The 24,884-nt window shown below is 39.9% G+C and overlaps 2 protein-coding genes across 3 annotated transcripts; one reads left to right on the top strand and one right to left on the bottom strand.

Annotated features, from left to right (window-relative positions):
• Window positions 1-11,468: 11,468 nt before the first annotated feature.
• Window positions 11,469-12,017, bottom strand: LOC141664919 (uncharacterized). The gene has a single exon (XM_074470876.1). The coding sequence runs from the start codon at window positions 12,015-12,017 to the stop codon at window positions 11,469-11,471; it is 549 nt and encodes a 182-aa protein (XP_074326977.1).
• A 7,029-nt stretch (window positions 12,018-19,046) lies between these two features.
• On the top strand, window positions 19,047-22,712 carry LOC141663701 (cysteine-rich receptor-like protein kinase 7). Of its 2 annotated transcripts, none has more exons than XM_074469492.1 (7): window positions 19,047-19,947; window positions 20,605-20,739; window positions 20,961-21,088; window positions 21,240-21,450; window positions 21,595-21,835; window positions 21,954-22,104; window positions 22,213-22,712. In XM_074469492.1, the coding sequence occupies exons 1-7, from the start codon at window positions 19,179-19,181 to the stop codon at window positions 22,537-22,539; spliced, it is 1,962 nt and encodes a 653-aa protein (XP_074325593.1). In that variant the 5' UTR covers window positions 19,047-19,178; the 3' UTR covers window positions 22,540-22,712. The 2 variants fall into 2 exon arrangements, with proteins under 2 accessions (XP_074325593.1, XP_074325595.1); XM_074469494.1 differs by having other exon boundaries at window positions 19,048-19,947; window positions 21,598-21,835.
• Window positions 22,713-24,884: the final 2,172 nt, after the last annotated feature.

Raw genomic sequence — 24,884 nt, 5'->3', positions numbered from 1 at the left:
ATAATATTGTACAAATATTTTGAATTATTTTAATATTTTGAATTATTCAAATAAAATTTATATATATACTATATTGGAGCATTTGATTCAATACATTTTATACTATTTAAGAAAAAATATATATTGTTCAATAATTTGAAGGAATTAACCACTTCAACTAATATTTATAAAACTTCGAATTGAAAAATATTTAATTTTAGAAGAATAGTATATAATGTTATGAAATTATTATATGAAGAAATATTAGAGTCGTAATGAAAGAAACACAAAAACGGTTTAAATAACGATATAATTACAATTTTTCCTTCGATTTCTTTAAAAAAATCATTAATATCAATAATAACTTTTTAAAATATATAATTCATTTTTATGTTACAATCATGATTGATACTCGGTTGCGAAGAAATAGATATGGATTGTTTTTCAGTGATAATTTGAATACCATATATATAATATTTCAATTTATTTATTACATAATTTTAATTTTTGAATAATTATAAATGCATGTTATTTAAGTAATCAATTGCCTCACTAGATGTTAATAATGATTATACATGTACATAAATCAGATATTTAACATATAAATAATTGAAATCATCGTAATTTACTAAGAAATATAATTTGCATGCTGACACACATACACATATAACTTAATCTTATTTTTTTAACAATAGTGTAAATAAAAAAACTAATATTTTTTCATACATACATACATACGTTGAATTTGAAAAACTAAAATTTTTCATTAAAATCAACTTTTATATTAATAGTTGTGTAAATTTTACATTATTGTATATTATGATTGCAAGTCATTCTAACTTTAGTTATGCATTTTTTATTTTTTTAAATTGAGTAAGTTAATTGTAAGTTAGTAGTGAATTCAGTAATAATATATATTTAAATAAAATCCAAAAATTTTGGTCAACTCTGTATTGAACATATATGTTAATTTTTAGGGTTTTTTTTGTAAATATACTAACGGCATTCTACAGATTAAGTTTAATCATTTCTTAAACGTACACTGACTACCCTTTTTATATTCATTCATTAAATATAAATTATACAACAAGCTATATTAGAAATGTTAGTGTAATTTGGTAATGTCTTATATGAAAATAATACACATTGATAAACAATCAACTATATTTCATATACGTTAGACATTGTATAATATTTACAAATATAAAAACAACGTACAATTACATGATGCATAAAAAAGCTCTTGATAATGGTCGTGACTCGCACACTGTAATATATAAGTGATAATGTCAAAGAGTACTGAAGATGACAACATCATTAGTGTTCCCGATCAAAATGTGAAGAAAAAGCTAAATGGACATCTGATCTAAGGAGAATAATGAACTAATACATTTCGTAATCATTTTAAACTTGGGGTTAATTTTGTTAACAGACATGAATTTGTGTTCAACAATCTTCTCAAAAATTAGGGGAGATTGTTGTAAAAGACATGTCTGTACTTTAACAAGACTAAGACAATTTGTCAAACCTAAGTAAGTTGTATTGTTATCTTAATTTGTATTTTGTACTTGTAATATTTAAAGTCTGTAAAATTGTCAAAGGAGCAGACTTGAGCCTTTTTCTATAAACAGTGTCAAGCCTAAGAATTCTATCTGTAAAAAGATCAAGAAGATCATGCCTCAGAAGAATTATGAAGAACCTTGGAGTTGAATAAATCTGTTTTAGGAAAAATACTCTAAGTCAAGATCTCTACAAGTCACATATTTAATGCTATAGAGAAGTCATTCGAGAACTCCGGAATAGCTTATAGAGAACTCCGGAATAGCTTATAGAGAACTCAGAAAGCTTATAGAGGACTCAGAGATATCAACAAGTCAAATTGAAGACATGAAGATTAGAGATATCGACAAGTCATTTATTCACTAGAGAACTCAGAGTTATCGACAAGTCAACATTCATTAGAGAACTCTGAGTTATCGATAAGTCAAGTTCCACTAGAGAACTCAGAGATATCGATAAGTCAAAATTCACTAGAGAACTCAGAGATATCGATAAGTTAAAATTTACTAGAGAACTCTGAGATATCGACAAGTTAAATTTGACTAGAGAACTCTGAGATATCGACAAGTCAAAAAGCCAATAAAGAAATAAGAGTTATCGATAAGTCAAAGTGAAGATGTGAAGACTAGAGATCTCGACAAACCTAAATTCTCTTATAGAGAACTGAAGACCTCTACAAGCCAAACTAAATATAGAGTACTAGAGATCTCGATAAGCCAATATACTTATCGAGATGTCAAGTTTTCTATAAACCTAAATTGGAGATCTCGAGGTAAAATCTCAAAGTACAAAGTTGCAGATCAGTTCAATATCCAAGATTAACAATCAACAAATAATCCAAACAGCTGGATTGACAAGTCTACAAAAAGCAGCTTGAAGAATGTGCAAGATTAATGGTGAAGATTAACTGACAAAGGAAGATCAAAGTGAACACGGGGTGCCAAGATATGCTAAGCCAGAAATGGAAGATCTACTTGTCTATAAATAGAAATGACAAGTGACAGTTTAGAAAAGCTAATAGCATGTCTTATTGTACACTGTGTAAACCAGCAGTTAACTAAGTTATAAAGTTAACACTGGTCCTTTAGCCAGTTGTAAAAAAAATTTAGATAGTATCTTGTAACACTCTCAAGAAATAAGCTAAACTCTTTAACACCAAAGAGCCTAGAAATTTTGTAGCAAAACATTCTTAATTTTAATACAAAATTAAGTGAGTTTTGAAAAGATTTGTGTTCCTTATTCTTGCATGTTTTAATTTTTGCGGTAACACATTTCATTACAAGATTCAATTTACTTTGTTCAACCAAGCCGAAAGGATTCAAGAAAAGCTTAAAAACAGTAAAACACATTTACACTCCTCTGTGTGTTATTCATTTCCTAACAAGTGGTATCAGAGCAAAATCTGGAAGTAAACAGATTAAAGATCTTGGAAGAATGAATACACGGAAAATCAATAGCATCAAAATTCCTATCTTTGACAAAGCTAACTACACTCTTTGGAAAAAGAAAATGTTGTTGTTTATCAGGATGGCCAATCCACTCTATATTCAGATACTCAAAAATGGGCCCTTCACTCTTATGATTAGAGTTGAAGAATCAATAGATGGTGATATGGTCATTCCAGCTCATTATGCTCAAAAAGACCCTTCTGATTATACTGAGCCTGCAAAGGAGAAAGTTTAATGTATTATTAATTTGAATTACAACAATTCATGGTGGTTAATATATTTTTGTTAAATAACTATTATATAAATAAATAAAAATTAAAAAATATAATAAAAAACTACTTAATACATATATAATAATATTCAATTAACAAATTAACAAATATATAAAATATAAAAAATTATTATTTTATTATTAAAAAGATTTAAACTACTGAATAGTGCCCGCCGACCTAAATTGGAAGAAGGCAATAGACTAATATTGGATAGATTTGTCCAAATTTAGGCCAATAAGCCATGGTTAGAAATGGCGTTAGAGCCGGCCGTGGTTTTCGTATATAGTGTATTGTGCTAGTTGACTTCATTTAAGTATGAAGACGCAAAGCTTGACATATGGCATAATCAATTGCAAATTGCAATCATCAAAATATCTTCATATCTTAATCTTCATATCTTAATCTTGATGGAGAAGAACAAAAAGTTCAAAAGTCACAGCACTTGACAAAATTAAGTGGATGTTCTTTAGTTAGAATCACTACAAACCCCTGTATTAAGATAAGATGGCTTCTCGTTTAGCAATCACAATCATTTTTAGTATTCTCATATGCAGTATCTCTGTTTGCCAGTCCGGTTTTGTAGCCAAAGTCTGTGGTACTAATGGTAACTTCGCAAATAACAGTATTTACAATAACAATCTTGACAGCGCTCTAGTCAACCTCTCCTCTGCAGCACACACTAGCAACTCCGGTTTCTATAATGTCTCCGCGGGGCAAGATTTAAAGACATGGTTAACGCGATCGTGCTATGTAGGGGCGATGTTCAATTGGATATATGCAGAAGCTGTGTCAAAGACTCGATTAGCAACTTAAGAGAGATATGTCCTTACCAAAAGGAGGCTGTTGAGTGGTACGACGAGTGCATGTTAAGGTACTCCAATGATTCCATTCTTCACAACCTAGCAACACAGCCAGACTGGGTTAATGTAAATGGGAACAATGCAAGTGATATGGTTCAGTTTAATAAAGACCTTACAGATTTGTTAGATGGTTTGAAAAGGAAAGCTATTCAAAGATAATTCGCCACAGGGAATAAAAGTGGAGAAATTTATGGGCTTATGCAGTGCACTCCTGATTTATCTTCAACACAATGCAGTGATTGTCTGGATGAGACAATCAGTATTGTTTCATCACGTTCAGTCGGAGTAGGATGCCACATAATGAAACCTAGTTGCAGGCTTAGGTTCGAGGTTGCACGTTTTAATAACGAGACGACTATTTTTGATGCATTACCACCACCAGGACCACGCCAGCTATCTCCACCACTGTCATCAGCGCCTCGTGGTAAAAAGATGATCCTACTTTCCATATTTACGGATTAAATATTATATTTTGAAACCTTATTTGTTAACGGTTTTTGTAGTTGCTAGAAAAAATGATACCAACATGCAAAAGGTAATTATAATGGTGGTTGTTCTCTCTGTTGGTTTTGTTATACTCCTGCTTGTTTTGGTTTGCATATATAGAAGACGGAAAAAGAAGAGGACTGCAACTGGGGGATTTCTGAGTAAGTTTGTTGCTTGTCCTGTTGTCGATACAATCAGATTGTTTGATTTCTTCCATATAATTGAAGTTCAGATTGCATTTTTTCTGTGCAAAGTCATGTTTGTTAATTCACTTTTGTATACATTTTCTTTAGATGAAGATATGGAAGATATAAGCAATGAATCCTTGCAATATGACTTTGGTACTATTGAGGTTGCTACAAACTACTTCTCAGACAGCAATAAGCTTGGCAAGGTGGATTTGGAGCTGTTTACAAGGTAAAGTACAAGTTCAACTAAAATAAGTTTTCAGTCATCACAAAATTCACAAGAGGCAAGATAATGCATTTTCTCATTGTTACTTGTGAGATTTCACTTTTCCTAAAGCGATTTTCGATATTTTTTGTTTAATACTCTAGGGAACATTTCATAATGGTCAAGCAATAGCTGTGAAAAGGCTTTCTCTGGGTTCAAATCAAGGTCAACAAGAATTCAAAAACGAGGTCATATTAGTGGCAAAACTGCAACACAGAAATTTAGTTAGACTTCTTGGTTTTTGCTTTGAAGGAACTGAAAGACTACTCATAATTAATTATGAGTGATAACTTGGTTTCTTTCCGGGTATTCTCCTTTCTCACACGCGTTGGGACCCAATTTCCGTGGCGGTTGGAGTGTGGTTAACCTGTCCAAGTAGGGGTCTCTGCAAAACAAAACCGGAGGAGGGGTTGTATCCCGCGGCAACTCCGGTGTGAGAGTAAGAAATGAGCTTTCTTGAAAAAGAAGAAGAGGGAAGAAGGAGCTATTCAAAATATATGTGAGGGTGTGTGTATAGGTGTGTAACAGTCAAATATTTTTTCAACCCCTAAAACCCTCTTTTTGGTGTCTTTTATAGGTCCCAAGATTTAGGGTTTTTGGGGTTTATACCTCTTCATCCTGGCCTTTGATCATTCTTGGTAGGTGATTGGTTGGACGGTCCTGATGGACTGTGTGGTCAGGTGTCCTTTCTCCATCAGAGTTGTCTTGGGATATCTACCCATGAACGGCTGGGATGCAATTGTTCTATTTTGGGTAACATGAGACAGTTGACTCTTTTGTCCTGTGCCACGTGGCACCGGGGACCACCCCGGCTTGGGCCTGGGGTGTTATCTCTTTTTGGGCCTCTGTTCTTCTATCTGGGCCTGGTTACTTCTGGCCTATCATTTGCCTCCCACTCCCTTATGCGGGTTTTCCCGGATGGGGGAGTAGTTGTCTTGGAAAAATTTTCACTCCTTTGATTTGCGGCCCCTGACCCCGGGATGTCGTTGGGTGCTAGTTCCCGGGGTTGTGTTTTGGTAGGCCCTTTGGTTGGTGGCCCTTGAAATTTTTTTGTCATTTTTACTTGGATTTGTGGCCCCTAACCCCGGGGTGTTGTTGGGTACAAGTCCCCGGGGTTGTGTTTGGGTAGGCCTTTTAGTTCTTGGCACTTGGAGAAATTTTGTCATTTTACCTTTGATTTGTGGCCCCTAACCCTGGGGTGTTGTTGGGTACAAGTCCCCGGGGTTATTTTTGGGTAGGCCTTTTAGTTCTTGGCACTTGGAAAAATTTTGTCATTTTTTCTTTGATTTGTGGCCCCTAACTCCGGGGTGTTGTTGGGTATAAGTCCCCGGGATTGTGTTTGGGTAGGCCTGGGTGCAGATGTGACAGGTGAGTAGTATTTTAGCGCTTTTTCCGGAGTGTCAGGCGGCGGTTGAGCTTCTTGTACGAATATATGTGTAAGTATATGTATATGCACGAAACGTTGCAGTTTTCCCTCCTTTTCTCCTCAAAAGCCGCGCCTGTTAAATAATTACAGTGATGTAATCATTAACTACAACGGTTATTTTCTGGACGCTCAGGATTGTGCCCCGTGTCTTCGATCAACGGACCGGATTGCGAGGCAGTTAAGTGGGTTACCTCTCCCTTTGTGCCTATAAATACTCCACCTGTCTCATTTTTTTTCACTTTACGCAACTACAAACACGAAAATTTTCTGCAATTTTTCTCCAAGTCGAATTTGGGAGCTTTTCCTTCGAAGCCGCCTTATTTAACCTGTTTTCTTGTAAGTTTTCGAATTTTTCTTCGTTCTATTCTCTGTTTCTTCGTGATTGTTTGGCGAATACTTGTAGCCTGAGTTTTTAGAATGCATGCGTGCCCAAGTATCTGAATCAGTTTATTTTTGTTGTGTCGAGTTTTGGTGAGTCAAACAGGTGGTTTGTTGTTTAGATTTATAGCTTTTGTTTGCGAAAAACAATTGATGTTTGTAGTGAATCTGGGTTTGTGTTTTGGTATGTGCATATGTGCGAATAAGGGTTTTAATCTATGCAAAACTGGGTTTGTTCTTTGCTTTTATGACTGTTCATAACATGTGTTATAGGCGTATATATGTATGTATTGGTTGTATGAAGTACTTTGGTATTTTGATTTTGGGGTTAACTGTTTCTGAGTAGCTTTTGTGTTTCTTTCTTTTTCTTTTTCTTTCTGGAATGGCATAGACTCCGGGGTTATATGGTTAGGAGGGGTAGAAGGAAACAATTAGCTAACCTGAAACGTAGACCTGACCGTCCCCACTTTGGATTTCCCGAACATTCTTCGAGTGACTCTTCCCCGGAACCAGAAAATATGCCTCCCCGTCGCCAAGCCATAGTTGAGGAGTTACCTACCTTCCTATTAAACCCCGGGAAGACTTTGGGTAGGAGAGACGGGTCCTGGATAGACATAAACCATTACTTTGTTCAGACCCGTGAGAATAGTCCTCCCCACGATTACTACTTTAGGGACCTTACTACTGCTTATAGGCTCGGGGGCATAGAACCTTATGATGGGGCCCATATGGATCAACTTTTTTATAATACTCCCGGGACTAGGTATGTTCCAGCTCCCCGTCATCCCGACCTCTCTAAGTATACCTTTCAGCAGATAGATGACCTGGTGAAGGCCATTTTTCACTTCGGGGATGATATGGAGTGGAGGTGGCCCGAGCCTCACGAGAGGGTTTATCACCGCCCTGTTGGCGGCTGGGTAGGAATTCCTTTAGAGCATCTGCGTAGCATGAGGCCCATCCTTCATCAGTTTACCAAGTCTCTGTGCCGTGATGTGTACGGGATACCCTTCACCCAACTGGCTCCGAATTCTGTTAAGTGGGTTTCCTGGTTCCTGGCCTGCTGCCATGTAAAGAAGTATCTTCCCACTTTTAAGCTTTTCCACTACCTTTTTAAGATTAAGAAGTCCACCTTGCCTCCCCTTTTTGAGTTTACCTTTAATATAGATGGTTGTGGGCTCCCTTCCGATGCCAAAAAGGCTCCTGTCTTTATGTTGAACTCGCTCCGGGGCTGGCATCAGGAGTTCATCTTCGTCCGGGGCTGGGACCTGGAGTTTATGCCTTTGTACAAAACTGTTTTGAAAAATAACAGTTTCCCATCTGAGCAGCTCGGTGGAGATGCCCTGGTGAAGATGTATGACTTTGTGGTTGCTCTTGGTGCCCAGTGGACCCGGGATACCTTTTTAGATAATCAAACATTATTTAATGTTGGCTGTAAGTGTTTTACATTAGTAGCTTTTCCCTTGTACTTTTCTTGATGTATATCTTTGCCCTGTTCCTTTTTATAACTGTTGTTCCTTGTGCAGGCCTCCCCTTCCTTAATCCTTTCCATTACGCTATGTCGCAACAATTCAAAGATTTGGCCGGAAGGTTCAAGAATATTGGTGGCGCCGTTCAATTGGACTCGGGGAAGAAATCAGCTGGTAGAGGTTGTGGTTCTCAGACCCGGGATGCTGGTTCCTCGGGAAATAGTGTAAGGCAAAGTGCTCCGGTGGTTACTACACCTGCTGTCCCGGAGCCTGAGGAGGTTGAGGTAGTTGAGCTGGAAGAGGTGGAGGTTGGATCGTTGAATCCTCGTAAGAGGAAGGCTGCAGCAGAGGATGCTGGTGGTTTCGGAACTCCCCAGCGTATGAGGGTTTCTTGGTCGGGTCCTTCTGAGGAGGAGAGCCAGAAGTTGGTGGAGGAGGATGCACTGAAGAATCTCTTAGCCCGGATGACTTTGGATGATCGCCAGAATGAGATGTTTGACAACTATGCCACCCTGCTGACTTCGACTGCTATGCCACGGAGGATCTGGATACCTTCCTTGATCATCTTGTCCGGGATATTTCGGAGGTAAGACTTTTTCCTTATCATTTTCTTTCCTGCCCTTGTGTTAGTACTTAGTCATTTTATTTTCAGGCCAATGCTCGGATCAGCGGCTGTTCCACCATTCTCCACAACTTCCGCATAAGGGAGGCCAAGAATAAGGCCGCGCTGAAGGAGCTAGCTAAGGAGAAGGAAAGCTTCACCAAGTACCGGGAGGTGAAGGAAAATGAGTCTCGAGAACATAAGAAAGCTGTTGCTGAGGCGGTGAAGTCTCGAGAGGCTGCGGAGCAGTTGGTTGGATCCCTCCGGGCGGAGGTGGAGAAATTGAAAAGGGAGCTTGCTTCTAGGCCCCGAGCAGAGGAGGTGCTGGAGTCCTTCCGGGGTACCCCTGCTTACTACGAGGAGCTCAACAACAAGATCTTTGAGAAGGTCAATATCTGCTGGGACATTGCTTCTGCTTATCTGGCTAAGAATCCGGGTGGTGATATGGACGGATTCATAGAGCTGTACCTCGCCGAAGAGCTCCGCCGTGAAGAAGCCAGAGCCGCTGAGGCGGGTACTTCCGGGACACAGCCGCCTCCGCCTCCCGAAGAGGGCCGCGAGAAGACTCCTTCTCCTCCCGAGAACTGAAGAATGAAGACCCAGGCCTTATGCCTTATAATTTATTTTTCGTAACTTGCAGTTATTTCAGACTTAGCCCTTGTGGCTTTTAGACTTTGTTATTTGGTTTCCGTATGACTTTGATTTGGATTTGTCCCGGGGCTTGGTTTGCCTCGGGGATGTGTGTAAATATATTTTCCTTTCGTATTTGGTTTTGCTTTCTTTTATCGAAATTTTTCTAAGTACACGTGGTTCGTGTTGCGATCCCCGGGATAGGGGTCAAAATTTTACCTGAGTAGAAATTTTTTAAGTACGCATGGGTTGTGTAATGGTCCCCGGGAAGGGGTTTAAAATTTTAACTGAATAAAATTTTGTAAGTACACATGGGTTGTGTTAGTGGTCCCCGGGAAGGGGTTTAAAATTTTAACTGAATAAAATTTTCTAAGTACACATGGGTTGTGTGATGGTCCCCGGGAAGGAGTTTAAAATTTTAACTGAATAAAATTTTCTAAGTACACATGGGTTGTGTGATGGTCCCCGGGAAGGGGTTTAAAATTTTAACTGAATAAAATTTTCTATGTAATATAGCGACAGTGATCGAATGATAGTAGAATAATCTTGAGCTATGGGGTGCTCAATTTGGAGTTCTTATTTAAATCATATTAACGCAAAAATACATTCCAGGGAAAATGTTGAAAATTACATCCAGCTGTTATAGCCTAAAAGTAGAGGATATCCCGGAATGTGCGCCCTAGATTTATTGGTAGAATTTCCTTAGGCGGGCTCCGTGCCAAGTGTTTGGGACTTCGGTTCCCCCGAGGTAGCTTAGCTTGTAAGTTCCTGGTCGGAGCACTTCTTTAACCCTATAGGGGCCTTCCCAGTTGGGTTGGAGTTTTCCTTGATTGGTTGGGTCCGAGGCCTCGGTGTGTCGGAGTACCAAATCTCCTGCTTCATACTCTCTGATTTTTGCCTTCTTCCCAAAGTATAGTTTTGTATTTTTTTTGTAGTCTTCCATCCTTTTTATCGCCTTGTCTCTTACCTCATCTAGGAGCTCCAGGTTGGTCTTAAGTCCCTCAATGTTTGAGATCTCGTCAAAGTTGATGACCCTGTGGGAAGGGGACCCGGTTTCGGTTGGTATGCGGGCTTCAGTACCGTATGCAAGCTTGAAGGGAGTCTCATTGGTTCCCGTTCTGGGGGTTGTTCTGTAGGACCACAGGACTTTTGGAAGCTCATCAGGCCAAATTTTCTTGGACTCTTCTAGTCTTTTTTCCAGGCCCCGAAATATGGTTCTGTTTGTTACTTCGACCTGTCCATTCCCCTGGGTGTGCAACCGATGCTCTTTTGTGCTTGATTCCGAGCTCTTTTAGATATGCCTCGAATTCGGACCCGAAGAACTGCGGGCCATTGTCGGAGACGAGAACTACAGGGATCCCGAATCTCATGACAATTGAATCCATTAACTTGATGCAATCTTGTTGATTGATTGTTCTCATAGCCTTGGCTTCTACCCACTTTGTTATGTAATCGATGGCCACCAGGACGTAGCGGAGGTCACCTCTTGCTCGGGAAAAGGGGCCCATGATGTCTATGCCCCAAACAACAAATGGGATCAGAGATAGTACCGATGCTGGAAGGCTGGGGCTTTGCCTGGGAATATTGCTGAATTTTTGGCATTGGGGGCATTTCTTAACATAAGCGATGGAGTCGGAGTGGATTGTGGGCCAGTAATATCCTTGTATGATGACTTTGTAAGCTAGAGCTTTGGCCGCAGGTGGTCTCCGCAGATGCCTTCATGAACTTCTCGGAGGCAATAATCAGCCTCATCTGGGTCCACACATTTCAAGGTGGGTGCTGAAAAAGTTCTTCTGTATAACTGACCATCTTCCAGGAAGAAACAAGCAGCTTTGTGCTTCAAGTACCTGGCCTTGTTCTGGTCTTCCGGGAGCGTCCCATCCCTTAAGTAAGCTATGTAGGGGGTCATTCAATTTTCTGGGCTCCCGATGCACAGGACCTCAGCTCGCTCTGTGTTGGGTGTTTTGAGTTCTTCGAAGTATACAGAACTGGCGAGGTCCGAAGTATTCTGCACGAGCTTGGACAACTCATCTGCTTTGAAGTTCTCTTCTCTGTTGATTTGAAGTATGGTGATGTCGGGAGTGGCTTCCAGGATATTCCGTACCATTGCCTGGTATTGTGCCAATGTTGGATCTTTCACGATATATTCTCCACGCTTGACCACGATATGAGAATCATTATAAACGGTCATCTTTGAAATACCAAGAGATTTTGCCAATTTGAGTCCGGAGATGAGTGCCTCATATTCAGCCTGATTATTCGTTGCCTTGAAAGCAAAAGTTATTTCCTGTTGAATGGTAAAGCCCTCCGGGCTGATAAGGATGAGGCCCGCTCCGGACCTTTCGGCCGTGGATGATCCATCAACATAGAGCTTCCAGAATTCTGTTTTCGGGTTGGTTCCTTCCGGGGTTATCTCTTGGGGGGAGGGTAGATGCCGCTCCGGGAAGGTGCATTCCATGATGAATTCGGCTAAGGCCTGGGCCTTTATTGCCGTGCGTGGCACGAACTTGATGTTAAATTGACTTAATTCAATGGCCCAGTTAACCAACCTTCCGGAGGCATCTGGCTTGTGGATGATCTTCCTGAGCTGCTGATCTGTGACCACTCTGATCTCTCGGCCTTGGAAGTATTGCCTCAGCTTCCTGCTGGAGTGTACAAGGGCCAAGGAGAATTTTTCCAAGTTTGGTTATCGATTCTCGGCGTCCTTGAGGACTTGGCTGACATAGTAGATGGGGCTCTGCATTCCTCCTTCCTTCCGGACCAGTGCCGAAGAGACAACCTTGGGGCCAGCGGCGATGTAGAGGGATAAAGGCTCTCCGGGCTTGGCTTTGGATAGCATCGGGGGGTTCATCAGGTGCCTCTTGATTTCTTCGAAAGCTATGTGGCATTCTGGGGTCCAATCCACCAACTTCTTTTTCTGGGCACCTTTTAGCAACTCGAAGAATAGAAGACATCTTTCCGCCAGCTTCAGGATGAACCTGCGCAGGGCCGCTAGGCATCCCGCCAACTTCTGGATGTCCTTCTGAGTGTAAGGAATCTTCATTTCTATTATGGCGTTGATTTTCTCTGGGTTTGCTTCTATTCCTCTTTCGCTGACCAAGAATCCCAGGAATTTGCCTGAAGGTACCCCGAATTCACATTTCTCCGGGTTCAGCTTCATGTAGTATCTCCTCAGGTTGTCAAAATACTCCTTGAGGTCTTTTATGTGATCTGGGATCGTGAGTGACTTGGAGATCATGTCGTCTACATAAGATTCCATATTCCTCCCCAGTTAGCTTTTGAAAATTGTGTTCATCATTTTCTGGTAGGTGGCTCCGGCGTTGATGAGCCCGAAAGGCATCATGATGAAGGCATAGACTGCCCTATGAGTGATGAAGGCTGTTTTGGCGATGTCTTCCGGATTCATGCGGACATGGTTATATCCCGAAAAAAGCGTCCATAAAGCTGAGCATGGTGTGGCCCGAAGTTGCGTCGATAAGTTGATCAATGTTTGGGAGGGGATAGGAATCTTTGGGACATGCAGCGTTGATGCTCGTGTAGTCGACACACATTCTCCACTTTCCATTCGGTTTCTTGACTAGCACCATATTGGCGAGCCAGTCGGGATACTTGATTTCGCAGATGATGTCGGCCCTGAGTAGCTTCTCTATTTTTTCGTCTATTGCTTGCTGTCGTTCGGGGGCGAAGTTTCTCCTTTTCTGTTTGATCGGTCTTTTCCTTGGGTCTACGTCCAGACTGTGCATTGTCACGGACTGATCGATCCCGGGCATATCTTCCGATGCCCATGCGGATACATCCGCATATTCCCTTAACAGCGAGATGAGCTCTTCCTGGAAGGATGTCTCTAGGCCTTTTCCAATTTTTAACTTCCGGGTGGGGTTCCCGGGGTCCAATTCTATCTCCACCGTCTGGGCAGCAGGTTCTACCTTGGTTTTCTCTCTTATTTCCATAAATTTCTGTATCCGGGCGTCGGCGTTGGTTACGATATATCCCGAATTATCTATTATGTTGACGTCCAACTTTAGCCTTTTGCTGAAATGTTCACGATGCTTCTTGCGGCTTTGGCCTTTGGGTAAGGCCATTGCCTTCTTTCTGTTTTCTGGATTAGTTTCGGCCATGACCAGCGCCTGTCCGTAGCATTTTCCCGAAGTGCCCCGGTCCAACCTAAGTTCTCCGATGCCTCCCGGGGTGGGAAACTTCAGCTTCAAGTGAATTGTAGACAGGATGGCCCGAAGCTTGGTGATGGTGGGTCTTCCCAGAATTATGTTATAAGAGGATGCAACACTTATCATGTAGAACTTCATGATATGAGATACCTGCCGGGGTGCGGCACCAAAGACCATGGGGAGGTATATTACCCCGCGGATCGGGATCATATTATTCCCGAATCCATAGAGAGGGACTTCGAGGCATGGATCCATGCGGAGGTGCCCCAACTTCATCCTGTTAAGGGTAAGCTCGAAAATAATGTTAGCTGAGGAACCATTATCAACCAAAATTCTTTGTACCTCATTGTCGGCGATGTCGAGAGTCACGACCAGGGCTTGGTTGTGCTCGGGATCCAGGCCTTCATAATCGGCATTGGAAAAATATATGCGCTCATCTTCAGCAGGCTGGATCATCAGGACATCATTGCCCTCGTCTGGACTCTGGGGTGGGGAGGAGGTTCCTCCAAAAATCATGTTGACCACATGTTTCCCGCCACCAGAGGGCTTATCTCTGTCATCAAGTCTTCTTTGTAGGTACTGGTTCATGTTGCCCTTTTTGATCTGATCTTCAATGAACATTTTGAAAGAGAAGCAGTTCTCCGTGGTGTGGCCATGATCTTCGTGGTACCGAAAATGTTTGTCTCGGGCCCTATTCCCGGGGGGTGCCAACAGCGGATTCGGGGGGGGGGGGGTAATAAAAGGGCTTTCCCTTGACTTCTCTCAAGATGTCGGCCCGGGGCCGGTTGAGTGGGGTCCATTCGGGCTCTGGTTTTGGCTCTCTTTTGGGCTTGGACTTCCTTTCAATCTTCTGTGGTCTGGAGTAGTCGTCCCGGGGTGGGGTCCCCCGAGATTGCTGCACATAATTGATCTGTTTGTCTGTCCTGTGTCTCTTTTCTTTTCCATAGGCGCGGCGGTGTTCCGGGGACTCATCATCATCCCGGATCTGCCTATTCATCTTCATCGAGGTGAGGAAGTCATTTTCTTTGATGAACTTTGAAGCCATCGCATAAGTCGAGGCGAGGCTTTGGGGCTCCCTATGGATTAGGTCCTTCACGTAGCCTTCACATGAAACCGGGTGGAGATTACGCAGGAAAATATTCACGGTTTCCTTCTCCTCAAGGTTGGAGAGCTGGTTGACTGATTCTTGAAACCTTTTGATGAATTCTGGCAGAGTTTCTCTACTTCTTTGTTGAATGGTTTCCAAGTGGCACATCTGGAGCTCGTTCATACGGTTCGCCCTGAACCTATTGAGAAATATCTCCCGAAAGTCCTTCCAAGAGTCGATGCTCCGGGAGGAAATTCGACTGAACCATTTATGTGCCCCTCCCTTTAGTGTTGAAGCGAAGAAACGACATTTGGTGAGGTCATTGTAATCATATATGTTTGAGATCTGTTCAAAGTAGTTGAGATGTTCTTCAGGGTCGGCAAGCCCGTCAAAAGAGTCGAAGTTGAAGTGCTTGAGTGTAGGTTCCCTGGGGGTGGATTCCAGCTTTCTGGTGAAGGGCGTGGCCGCCGCCCCGACTTCCACATCTCTTTCCACCTTTCTTTTGAGATCCCGGAGAACCCGGGCCATTTGCTCCTGATTAGATTCCTTTTCAGGTTCAGAATCCGAAGAGACATGGATCCGGCGTGCCTTCTTCTTTAGTTTGGCTTCCTCCTCTTGGACTCTCTTTTCAATGTTGGCTTTGGCCTTGGCCTCTTCCTCCTTTCGGATGCGGTCCCGGAGCGTGGCCCTCTTGACCTGGTCTCCGTGCTAAAGCTGAGACGAAGCACGAGCTGTGGGGGGCTCTTCATCTATATCTTCCATCTCGCCGTCCCTGGGCGGGGCAACGGTGGGCTGAATGGTTTCGGAGATCGAGGTTTTGCTTTTTCGCGTGGTCATTAGTTTCAGAACAGGTTATGGGTGATGGTACCAGGATGTGTGACTGTTCTGGAGGAGAAAATAAGAAAAGTAAGCTGTAAAGAGAGTGAGGGTTTTTGTTCTTACCAGAGAGAGAGTTTCTTTGGTTTTGTAGCTGTGTAATGTAGCTGGAGATGACACCACGTCACCGGAGGTTCGACCCCTCCTTCTAGCGCCAATGATAACTCGGTTTCTTCCCAGGCCTTCTCCTTTCTCACACGCGCTGGGACCCAACTTCCGTGGCGGTTGGAGTGTGGTTAACCTGCCAAATAGGGGTCTCTGCAAAACAGAACCGGAGGTGGGGTTGTATCCCGCGGCAACTCCGGTGTGTGAGTAAGAAATGGGCTTTGTTGAAGAAGAAGAAGAGGGAAAAATGAGCTATTCAAAATATATGTGAGGATGTGTGTGTAGGTGTGTAACAGTCAAATATTTTTTCAACCCCTAAAACCCTCTTTTTAGGGCCTTTTATAGGTCCCAAGATTTAGGGTTTTTGGGGTTTGTACCTCTTCATCCTGACCTTTGATCATTCTTGGTTGGTGATTGGTTAGACGGTCCTGATGCACTGTGTGGTCAGGTGTCCTTTCTCCATCAGAGTTGTCTTGGGATATCTACCCATGAACGGCTGGGATGCAATTGTTACATTTTGGGTAACATGAGACAATTGACTCTTTTGTCCTGTGCCACGTGGCACTGGGGACCACCCCCGCTTGAGCATGGGGTGTTATCTCTTTTTGGGCCTCTGTTCTTCTATCTGGGCCTGTTACTTCTGGCCTATCAATGAGTTTGTACCAAATGCAAGTCTTGACCACTTCATTTTTGGTATGTGATTTACCCTTTAACGCTTTGCTAGTTGTCCCCTTTTAACTAATAAGAGCACCTGTATTTCTATCAAGTTTAAAATGCCAAATTGAATGGTACAATCAATAATGATACATGGTTGGTTACTATAGATTCAGTGAAGCGTTCGTATGTGGACTGGGACACACGATACAAGATCATATGTGGAGTTGCTAGGGGTCTTATCTACCTTCAGGAAGATTCTAGACTACGGATCATTCACCGTGATTTAAAAGCTAGCAATATTTTGCTAGATGCAGAAATGAATCCGAAAATTGCGGACTTCGGCGTGGCAAGGCTATTTAACTTGGATGAAACTCAAGGAATTACAAATAGAATTGTGGGAACACAGTAAGTCTCTGACCATTTTATACCACTCATGATATATAACTGAAAATGAAATTGATTTTTTGAGCCTAGAAGTTGAAAGGTATGTTAACATCTCTATCTGTTCATTTCAGTGGATACATGGCTCCGGAATATGCAATGTATGGTCAGTTCTCAGTTAAGTCTGATGTATTTAGCTTTGGTGTAGTAATCCTGGAAATTTTAAGTGGTCAGAAAAACCATTGTTTTCGGAATGGGGACAATGCAGAGGACCTTGCTAGCTTTGTAAGTTAGATTTCATAAAGTTTATTACTACGTTCATGCACCATTTATAAACTATAAAATAATTATAAAACATATAATGATATGAGTTCTTTCAGGCCTGGAAGAACTGGCGAGAAGGGGCAACATCTAATGTCATAGATCACATACTGAAGAACAGTTCAGGGTCAGTTCATGAAATGATAAGATGTGTGCACATCGGCCTACTATGTGTACAAGAAAATATAATAGCCAGTCCCGCCATGGCTTCAGTGGTGCTTATGCTAAATAGCTTTTCTCTTACTCTTCCAGTACCTTCTGAGCCTGCTTTCTTTATGCAGAGTACAATTGGTGCAGAAATGCCATTGCTTTCAAAGGTCAATGGCAAATCAAAAGATTGCTCTGTCGATAAAGGTTCTATCACCGATTTATATCCACGATGATTAAATTTACAGGGTGTTGTTAAATTCAAAGTAATTGATTTTACAGAGCATCGCTAATTCTGTCCCAGTTCTGTTGTCTACATTTCATTTAAATGTACTTGGCCTCGTCTCAAGCTTTTTGTTCCTGACAATTTTTAACGTATATTCTATGTCGGGCAAATCAGTGATCCTGCACTCCTGCTCAAAGAAGCTCACGAGTGTCCAATCCATAGTAGCTCTTAATAAAATTAATTGGTTGGAAGAACATGAGGGTGAAGTAGAAGCTCAGCTGCAGTTGGCTGGCTACTGGAGGGGCAGGAAGATGCTCATCCTGGTCCCTCCAATGCCTTGGCTAGTAGAGAATGCTATCGTTGTCTCGCTGAGTCGAAGCAAATCACATGCTACGGACTCCAGCAACTATTCTTACATTGAGCTAGCTAGCTGTGTATGTTGTTGATTGAAAATTACATGACATGCCAATTAATACCTTTGTTGGCTGTCCATTTCGCAACATTTTGGCTCTAAGCCTCTAACCACGATAGTTCATTCCATTTCCACATGTTCATACAACAAGGCAAAATAATCTCTACCTCTTGATATATTCTTAGAAAGAATTTTCAAAAGGGTCATTTTTGCTTAATACTTTTCAAGCTCCCTTAAACAAAATACAGCCAACACAGATACAATATCATGTTTCTTGTTTCTTGTTTCTTGTTTCTTGTCTTACTTGATTTTTAAAGAGATTAATTGATCAATTTTAAATAACAAACTTAATGTATTGCATCATTTATTAATTTTTTTTTTTAAAAAAATATATCATAAAAAACTTTGATATGTTTATTCAAAAAGTAAAATTGTAAATTTTGTAATGTTAGTCAAATTTAGATTGGCTAAAATTATGAAATGGGAGAGAGTATAATATATTTAAATAAATTAGTATTTGAATCTTATAACAAAAAAAGTACAGTTAATGATAAGTCAAATGTGGCACGTTCAAATTTATTAGAAATTAGAAAATTCTTTATTTGTTAAAACTTAAATCTGGTCCTTGATGGGAAGTCGCTATTTTGTCATGATCGTAGCAGCTTGTTGAATATTCTTTCATACAACTTGTGGAAAAGGAAAGGGACCTCACTTAATGCATGATCGGCAAATAAAATAATATATTTAAAGAAAATATATCTAGAGAACGGAATTAATATTTCTAGAATGAAACTCACTCAAGAAGGATTATAATTAAGATATTTATAAAACAATATTTTGTAATTATGAGAATAATTTTAGTTATTTGATGAATTTATAAACTTGTGATGCCTATATATTTGTTGGTATATAGTAGTCTAAAATAATTTAAAAGTATATTGGAAACTTTAATATGATCATGGCAATTTTGAGAAACACGAAATGGGAAATTTGATTATCATGGCAATTTAATATATTAAGATATCCTTAATAATTTTTGATGTGGATAGATCGAGATATGAAACATGGAATCAAATACATGACATGGAAATGGAACATCAGGCTCTTTATTATCAAAGCTGCACACTCTTGACTCTTTGGCTAGCAAAGACTATTCTTTACACTGATATTGGAGTGTCTGTGGATTATGCTTTACCAAATTTGGTGGCATATTTCAAAATACTAATAATACAGTGATACTAATGGCCTCTCCTGCAGCTACAATAATTTTCTTTAGTATTCTCATAGGCACTATCTCTTTTAGTCACTCCAGATTTATAGACTACGCCTGTGGAACTAGTGGCAACTATACAACTAACAGTATTTACCAAAGGAACCTTGACAGTGCTCTAGCCAACCTCTACTCTGCTGCAAACTCTAGTAACTCCGGTTTCTACAATGCCTCTGTGGGCAAAGATTCGGACAGAGCTAACGTACTTGTGCTCTGTAGGGGCGACGTTCAACCTGATATATGCAGAAGCTGTGTGAAAGACTCAATCAACAATCTAACAAAGCTATGTCCTAATCAGAAGGAGGCTGTGGAGTGGTACGATGAGTGCATGTTAAGGTATTCTAATGATTCGGTTCTTAACAACACAGTTACTGACCCAACTAAGAAGTCATTGCATGAGAAAAATGCAACTGATACTCTTCAGTTTGGTAAGGATCTTAAAGTCTTGTTGGATGATGTGAGGGAACAAGCAATTGAACTAAAGTTTGCCACAGGGAATAGAAGTGGAGCAGATCATAGGACTATTTATGCGCTCATGCAGTGCACTCCCGATTTAGTACTAGATGACTGTCATGACTGTCTTGACAAGGCCTTAAATGATTTTCCACCTGGAAGAATAGGAGCAGAAATTATGAAACCAAGTTGTAGGCTTAGGTTCGATATTGCACCTTTTTACAATGAGACGACTCTGGTTTTTGCTCCACCACTGCCTTCACCACCGTCATCAGCTCCTTCTCATGGTAAAATTACTCATTAATAGCATACTATGTTGAATTTACAATGCATGTTTGTCATGTAGGACATCCTAAACCCTATTTCTGCTAGTTCACAACAAAAATGATGATTTTCTATTGCATGTAATTCCAATAGTTTGCTAGCTAGGAGCTATATCTGCTGTCTGCAGAGGAAGAGGGTCTCTGGCCCCTTGTCCAATTCTGATCGTTTGTGGCACCCGCTGCACCATCAGTTTAAATTTTTGTGATTTATTCTTCACATGTACTCAAGAAACTTATTTAGGTATATGTTTATAACTAAAATTTACGATCAAAAATTTTTATTTGTGATAAGAGGTTAATTAGTTTAGTATAATATTAACAAATTTTTTGCTTATAACTTGACACTGTGCTTTGGCAAGCCCCTGTTAAGATAGGAATGTTAGCAAGATAGGAATGTTAGCATGTAAGCAGCAGGAGGCCTTTTGGGAATTGCCCAAAAAACAAACCCGTGTGGGCTCGGTCCAAAGGAGACAATATTATACTCATGTGGTATGCTCAGAAAGCCCAACAAGGAACACCCCTCACTACTGACCCTAGAAGATAAAATGTAATTAAGTTTTAGACCTGACAAATTTCCTCTGTAGATTCTCTTGTATAATAAAAAATTTGTGCTTTGTGCAGGCAAAGATAATATTCTCATGCGAACAGTAATTATAGTTGTGGTTGTATCTGTTGGCTTTGTTATACTCCTGCTTATTTTGGTTTGCATGTTCAAGAAAAAGCCAAAGCAGAGGACTGATACTGCGACGTTGCAGAGTAAGTTTTGTGTTGTTAGAGACTTTAACATTTTGAAGTTTAAAGAGCTTTACATACTCCTATCGAGGGAAGAACTGTAAATATCATGAATCTACCTAGGGCAACTAGCTATTATAGTCTAACAGAAGTCTTGGAAATAATTTAACTTTGCAGTTCGTCGATTTGTCTTTGTAATGCAGTGTTATGTTTTTTGATCTATTCTTGTCCATGTTTTGCTGCAGATGATAATGTGGAAGATATAAGAAGCTCTGATTCCTTGCAGTATGACTTTGATACAATAGAAGTCGCTACAAAATACTTCTCACCTAGCAATAAGCTTGGACAGGGTGGATTTGGAGCTGTTTATAATGTATTAATGTGTTCAAGTCGTATGTCAAAGTTATCGTATATAAGGAAAATTATATGATATTTAGTTAATGCTTTTTTATATATGAATTTGTCATTCATAGTTATTTTTCCATAAATCTTATCTAGTCACATTTTCTTTTCTAATTTTACAGGGTACGCTTAAGAATGATCAAGAAGTAGCTGTGAAGCGCCTTTCAAGAGGCTCAGAACAAGGTGAAGAAGAATTTAAAAACGAGGTTCTGTTAGTGGCACAACTACAACACAGAAATTTAGTTAGGCTTCTCGGTTTCTGCTATGAAGGAACCGAAAGACTTCTTGTTTATGAGTATGTGCCTAATGGAAGTCTTGATCATTCCATATTTGGTACGTATTTGCATCTACATTCTTGGTTAAATGTTCCCGTATGATTCAATTTAGCATACAAGGACTCATTTTTCCCTTCACCGTTAATTGTCTATGATGCATATTAAATTTGAGAGATTATGATACATGATTGGTTTGCTACAGCAGATTCAACAAGGCGCTCATTCCTGGATTGGGAAAAACGATACAAAATCATAGGAGGAGTTGCTAAGGGACTTCTTTACCTTCATGAAGATTCTAGACTACGTATTATTCACCGAGACCTAAAACCAAGCAACGTTTTGTTAGATGCGGATATGAATCCTAAAATTTCAGATTTTGGCATGGCAAGGCTCTTCGGCATGGATGAAACCCAAGGAAATACAAGTAGAGTTGTGGGGACATAGTAAGTTATTTAATTATTCTGAAACCCGTGCATCAGTAATTAGGAGCACAGTGATCATGTCAGTTAATCTTATATCAATTTGATGTACAATGAGAAATCTTGTATCCGTATGTTGCAGTGGATATATGGCACCTGAGTATGCAATGTACGGAGAGTTCTCAGTTAGGTCTGATGTATTCAGCTTTGGTGTATTAGTTCTGGAGATAGTAAGTGGTCAAAAAAACAACTGCTTTCGAAATGGCAAGAATGTCCAGGACCTGACCAGTGCTGTAAGTCCAATTACACAAAAGCTTTTTCACTGCATTTGATGCATCAGTAGTTAAATGTCACATGGTTAAACTCTATTTATCGCGTTTCATCCTGTTGTGTTCTCCCAGGCATGGAAGAGTTGGCAACAAGGGAATGCATCTAATGTTATAGATCCAATCCTAAAACACAGTTCAGAAGCAATACCTGAAATGATAAGGTGTATTCACATTGGGCTACTGTGTGTGCAAGAAAATGTTGCGGAAAGACCTACCATGGCATCGGTGGTGCTTCTGCTGAATAGCCCTTCTCTCGCTCTTGAAAGTCCTTCACAGCCTGCGTTTTTGATGCGCAGAAGCAGTGGTTCAAGGGTGAATGAAATATCTAGTGAAACCAAAAATATATCAGTGGACTCCTCTATCGACCTTGCTTCAATCACAAATATATATCCACGCTGATAGATTCATAAGTGTGAAATGTTATAGGTTTTGATATACGGTGATTATATATGTTGTTGTAGGCATTTCATGTGTATATTTTGCCTTCACTCGCCTCATTTATTAAGTGTACATGTTCTTATTATTCCCCAAAAGTTCAAAAAAAAGTATCAAGGAAACTGTATTTTAAATTACCTCTTGTTTGTAACTTCCCTGTTCAATTCAATTCTAGTTTGCCTATAACAATTAACACATGTAATTATGGCCTTGTCTTTGCATCCAAGCCCTTAAACTAGCCTTCTTATCGGTGAACGCGACAAAATTAAGGATGCATTTGGGTTGTGAGAAGACTTGAATAATTCGACATAATTTATATTTTTCATCACTTATTTTTGTTCCTTAAAAAAATTTAGGAGTACAATTTTGAGGGAAAGTAAAATTACTCTATGTGCCTTCCGCTTACTTTCCGCCTTTTTAGAGCTCTAAAAGTACACTGCAAACGGAAAATCGGAGTCTAGAAATTAGTGACTAAATTTGATATATCTATGTATATAATAGTTCCTACTACCCCTTTTGAATAGTAACTTCAACCCCTTTTTAGCATTGTACCCACTAAGTTGTAAAAAATTACTAAAGTTGCCACTGATTAGTTTTTTAAAATTACATATTGGATGAGAATAAAGATTATATTGGATGGGAAGAAAGCTTATGTTGAAAACTTCTTAAGCTTCTCTTGGAAGGTAAGAATGTGTCCAATACACTTTTGAATTTGAAATTCAAATCCTAATTAGTTTCTTTAGGTTAATTAGTGACTTCTCCCCCTCTTTTGAATAGTGTCTTCACCCACTTGAATATTGTGTATACAAATTCCTGTTGTTAATTTGACTACTGGTTGATTCATTGTGCAAGGTATGGGTGGTGAAGAAGGTGACAAGTTCTTTAACCTGGAAGATTTGAATGCAGATTATGGTCGGAATTACAGAAGAACGAAACAATTGAATCGTAACAAAGAGAATGTAGTTGTCGACTCTGTTGTTGCTGATCGTTGTGCTTTATCTTCTTCCACAGGTAAGGAGTACGACCACAGGTAAGTTAGTTGTTATTGAATACCTTCTCTTCGTATGCGTGAATATAAGTAAGACTTCTGTTTGTGTTTGTTCAGCACCCGTGTTAACATGATCAATGGCCAACGTTCATACTCCGTCAACCAAGACGAACCGATCACCTCTGTTCACCCCAGCAATAGTTAGTAGTGGGAGCCAAAACAAAACACCTACAAGTACAGATTCTAATTCTTACAAAATTTAAACCGAAAACATACATAGGCTTATGTTCGGACTACCCATTATTTTTTCTGTAATGCAGGTATGTTGACGGAATCCACGCCAAATATTGTTAGGTTGGTGGGAAAGAGGAGAAAACTTGGTGACTTGCCTAGGTCAGGCCACTTGAATGAAACAGTTGCAAGTATTGTTTGTTTTCTTAATTTACTCTGTGTTTTTCTTGCAAAGCAATTGCTATTTTATGTTTAAGAAGCAATAATGCGTTTAATATTTGGTTAGTAGAATGTAGTAGTCCTATTGTTACTCTCCAATCAAATAGCAGAGTAAACTACATGAATCCTCTTGAAGGTAGTCAGGACAGAACTCCATTATCAGATGTAACAAATTCAGGTAGCGCCTCATTTTCTAGAAATATGTTGAGAGGTAAATATTAGAGTCTAGCATTGTTAAGCTTTTGTTTGTCTATCCTTATGGTAACAGGATTAACTAAATAATAGTTGTTTTAATTATGAAACAGAGGAAACGCGATCAAACATTAATGATGTTTCGTTAAATGGACGTGAACCTTTGAACCGGAAAGGGAAGGAAAATTATCTTGGATTTGGTAGAGAATTATTCGCAGATGAGATTGTTAGTGATGATGAGGAAGAAAGTAATGACTTTAATGAAGGTAAAATGAATGTGATATTGCGTCATTGTTATGTCTTACGTAATTATGATTTACCATTTAATATTTTCTTGCAGGTCCGAATGTAGTTGCTCCTTCGTTTTTGTCTGATGATTCTGAAGGATCAGATTATGAAGCAAGTGATTGTGAATCAAGTGGTAAGAAAAACAAAGATGTACTCCTAAAAAAGTATTCATATTTAATTTTGTCAAACTAAAATAAAAAAATGCAGATGATGCAGATTGTCTTAGTTGGTCGCTTGATGGTGATGATGATGTCATTATTGATGGGATGAATTTGGATTGTAATTTGATGCAGAGCAGACGTGCACCGCGACGTGTCGTTCCTGAGGAGTATGCTTCTTTGGGTGGTCCTACTGCCATATGTTCCAAATGTCATGCTCGGATGTGGAAGGA

Source organism: Apium graveolens, chromosome 6 (assembly GCF_009905375.1).
Source record: "Apium graveolens cultivar Ventura chromosome 6, ASM990537v1, whole genome shotgun sequence".
Taxonomy (NCBI): Eukaryota; Viridiplantae; Streptophyta; class Magnoliopsida; order Apiales; family Apiaceae; genus Apium; species Apium graveolens.
The sequence above is the reverse complement of the archived record's forward strand: the minus strand, read 5'-3'. Positions and strand labels throughout refer to the sequence as shown.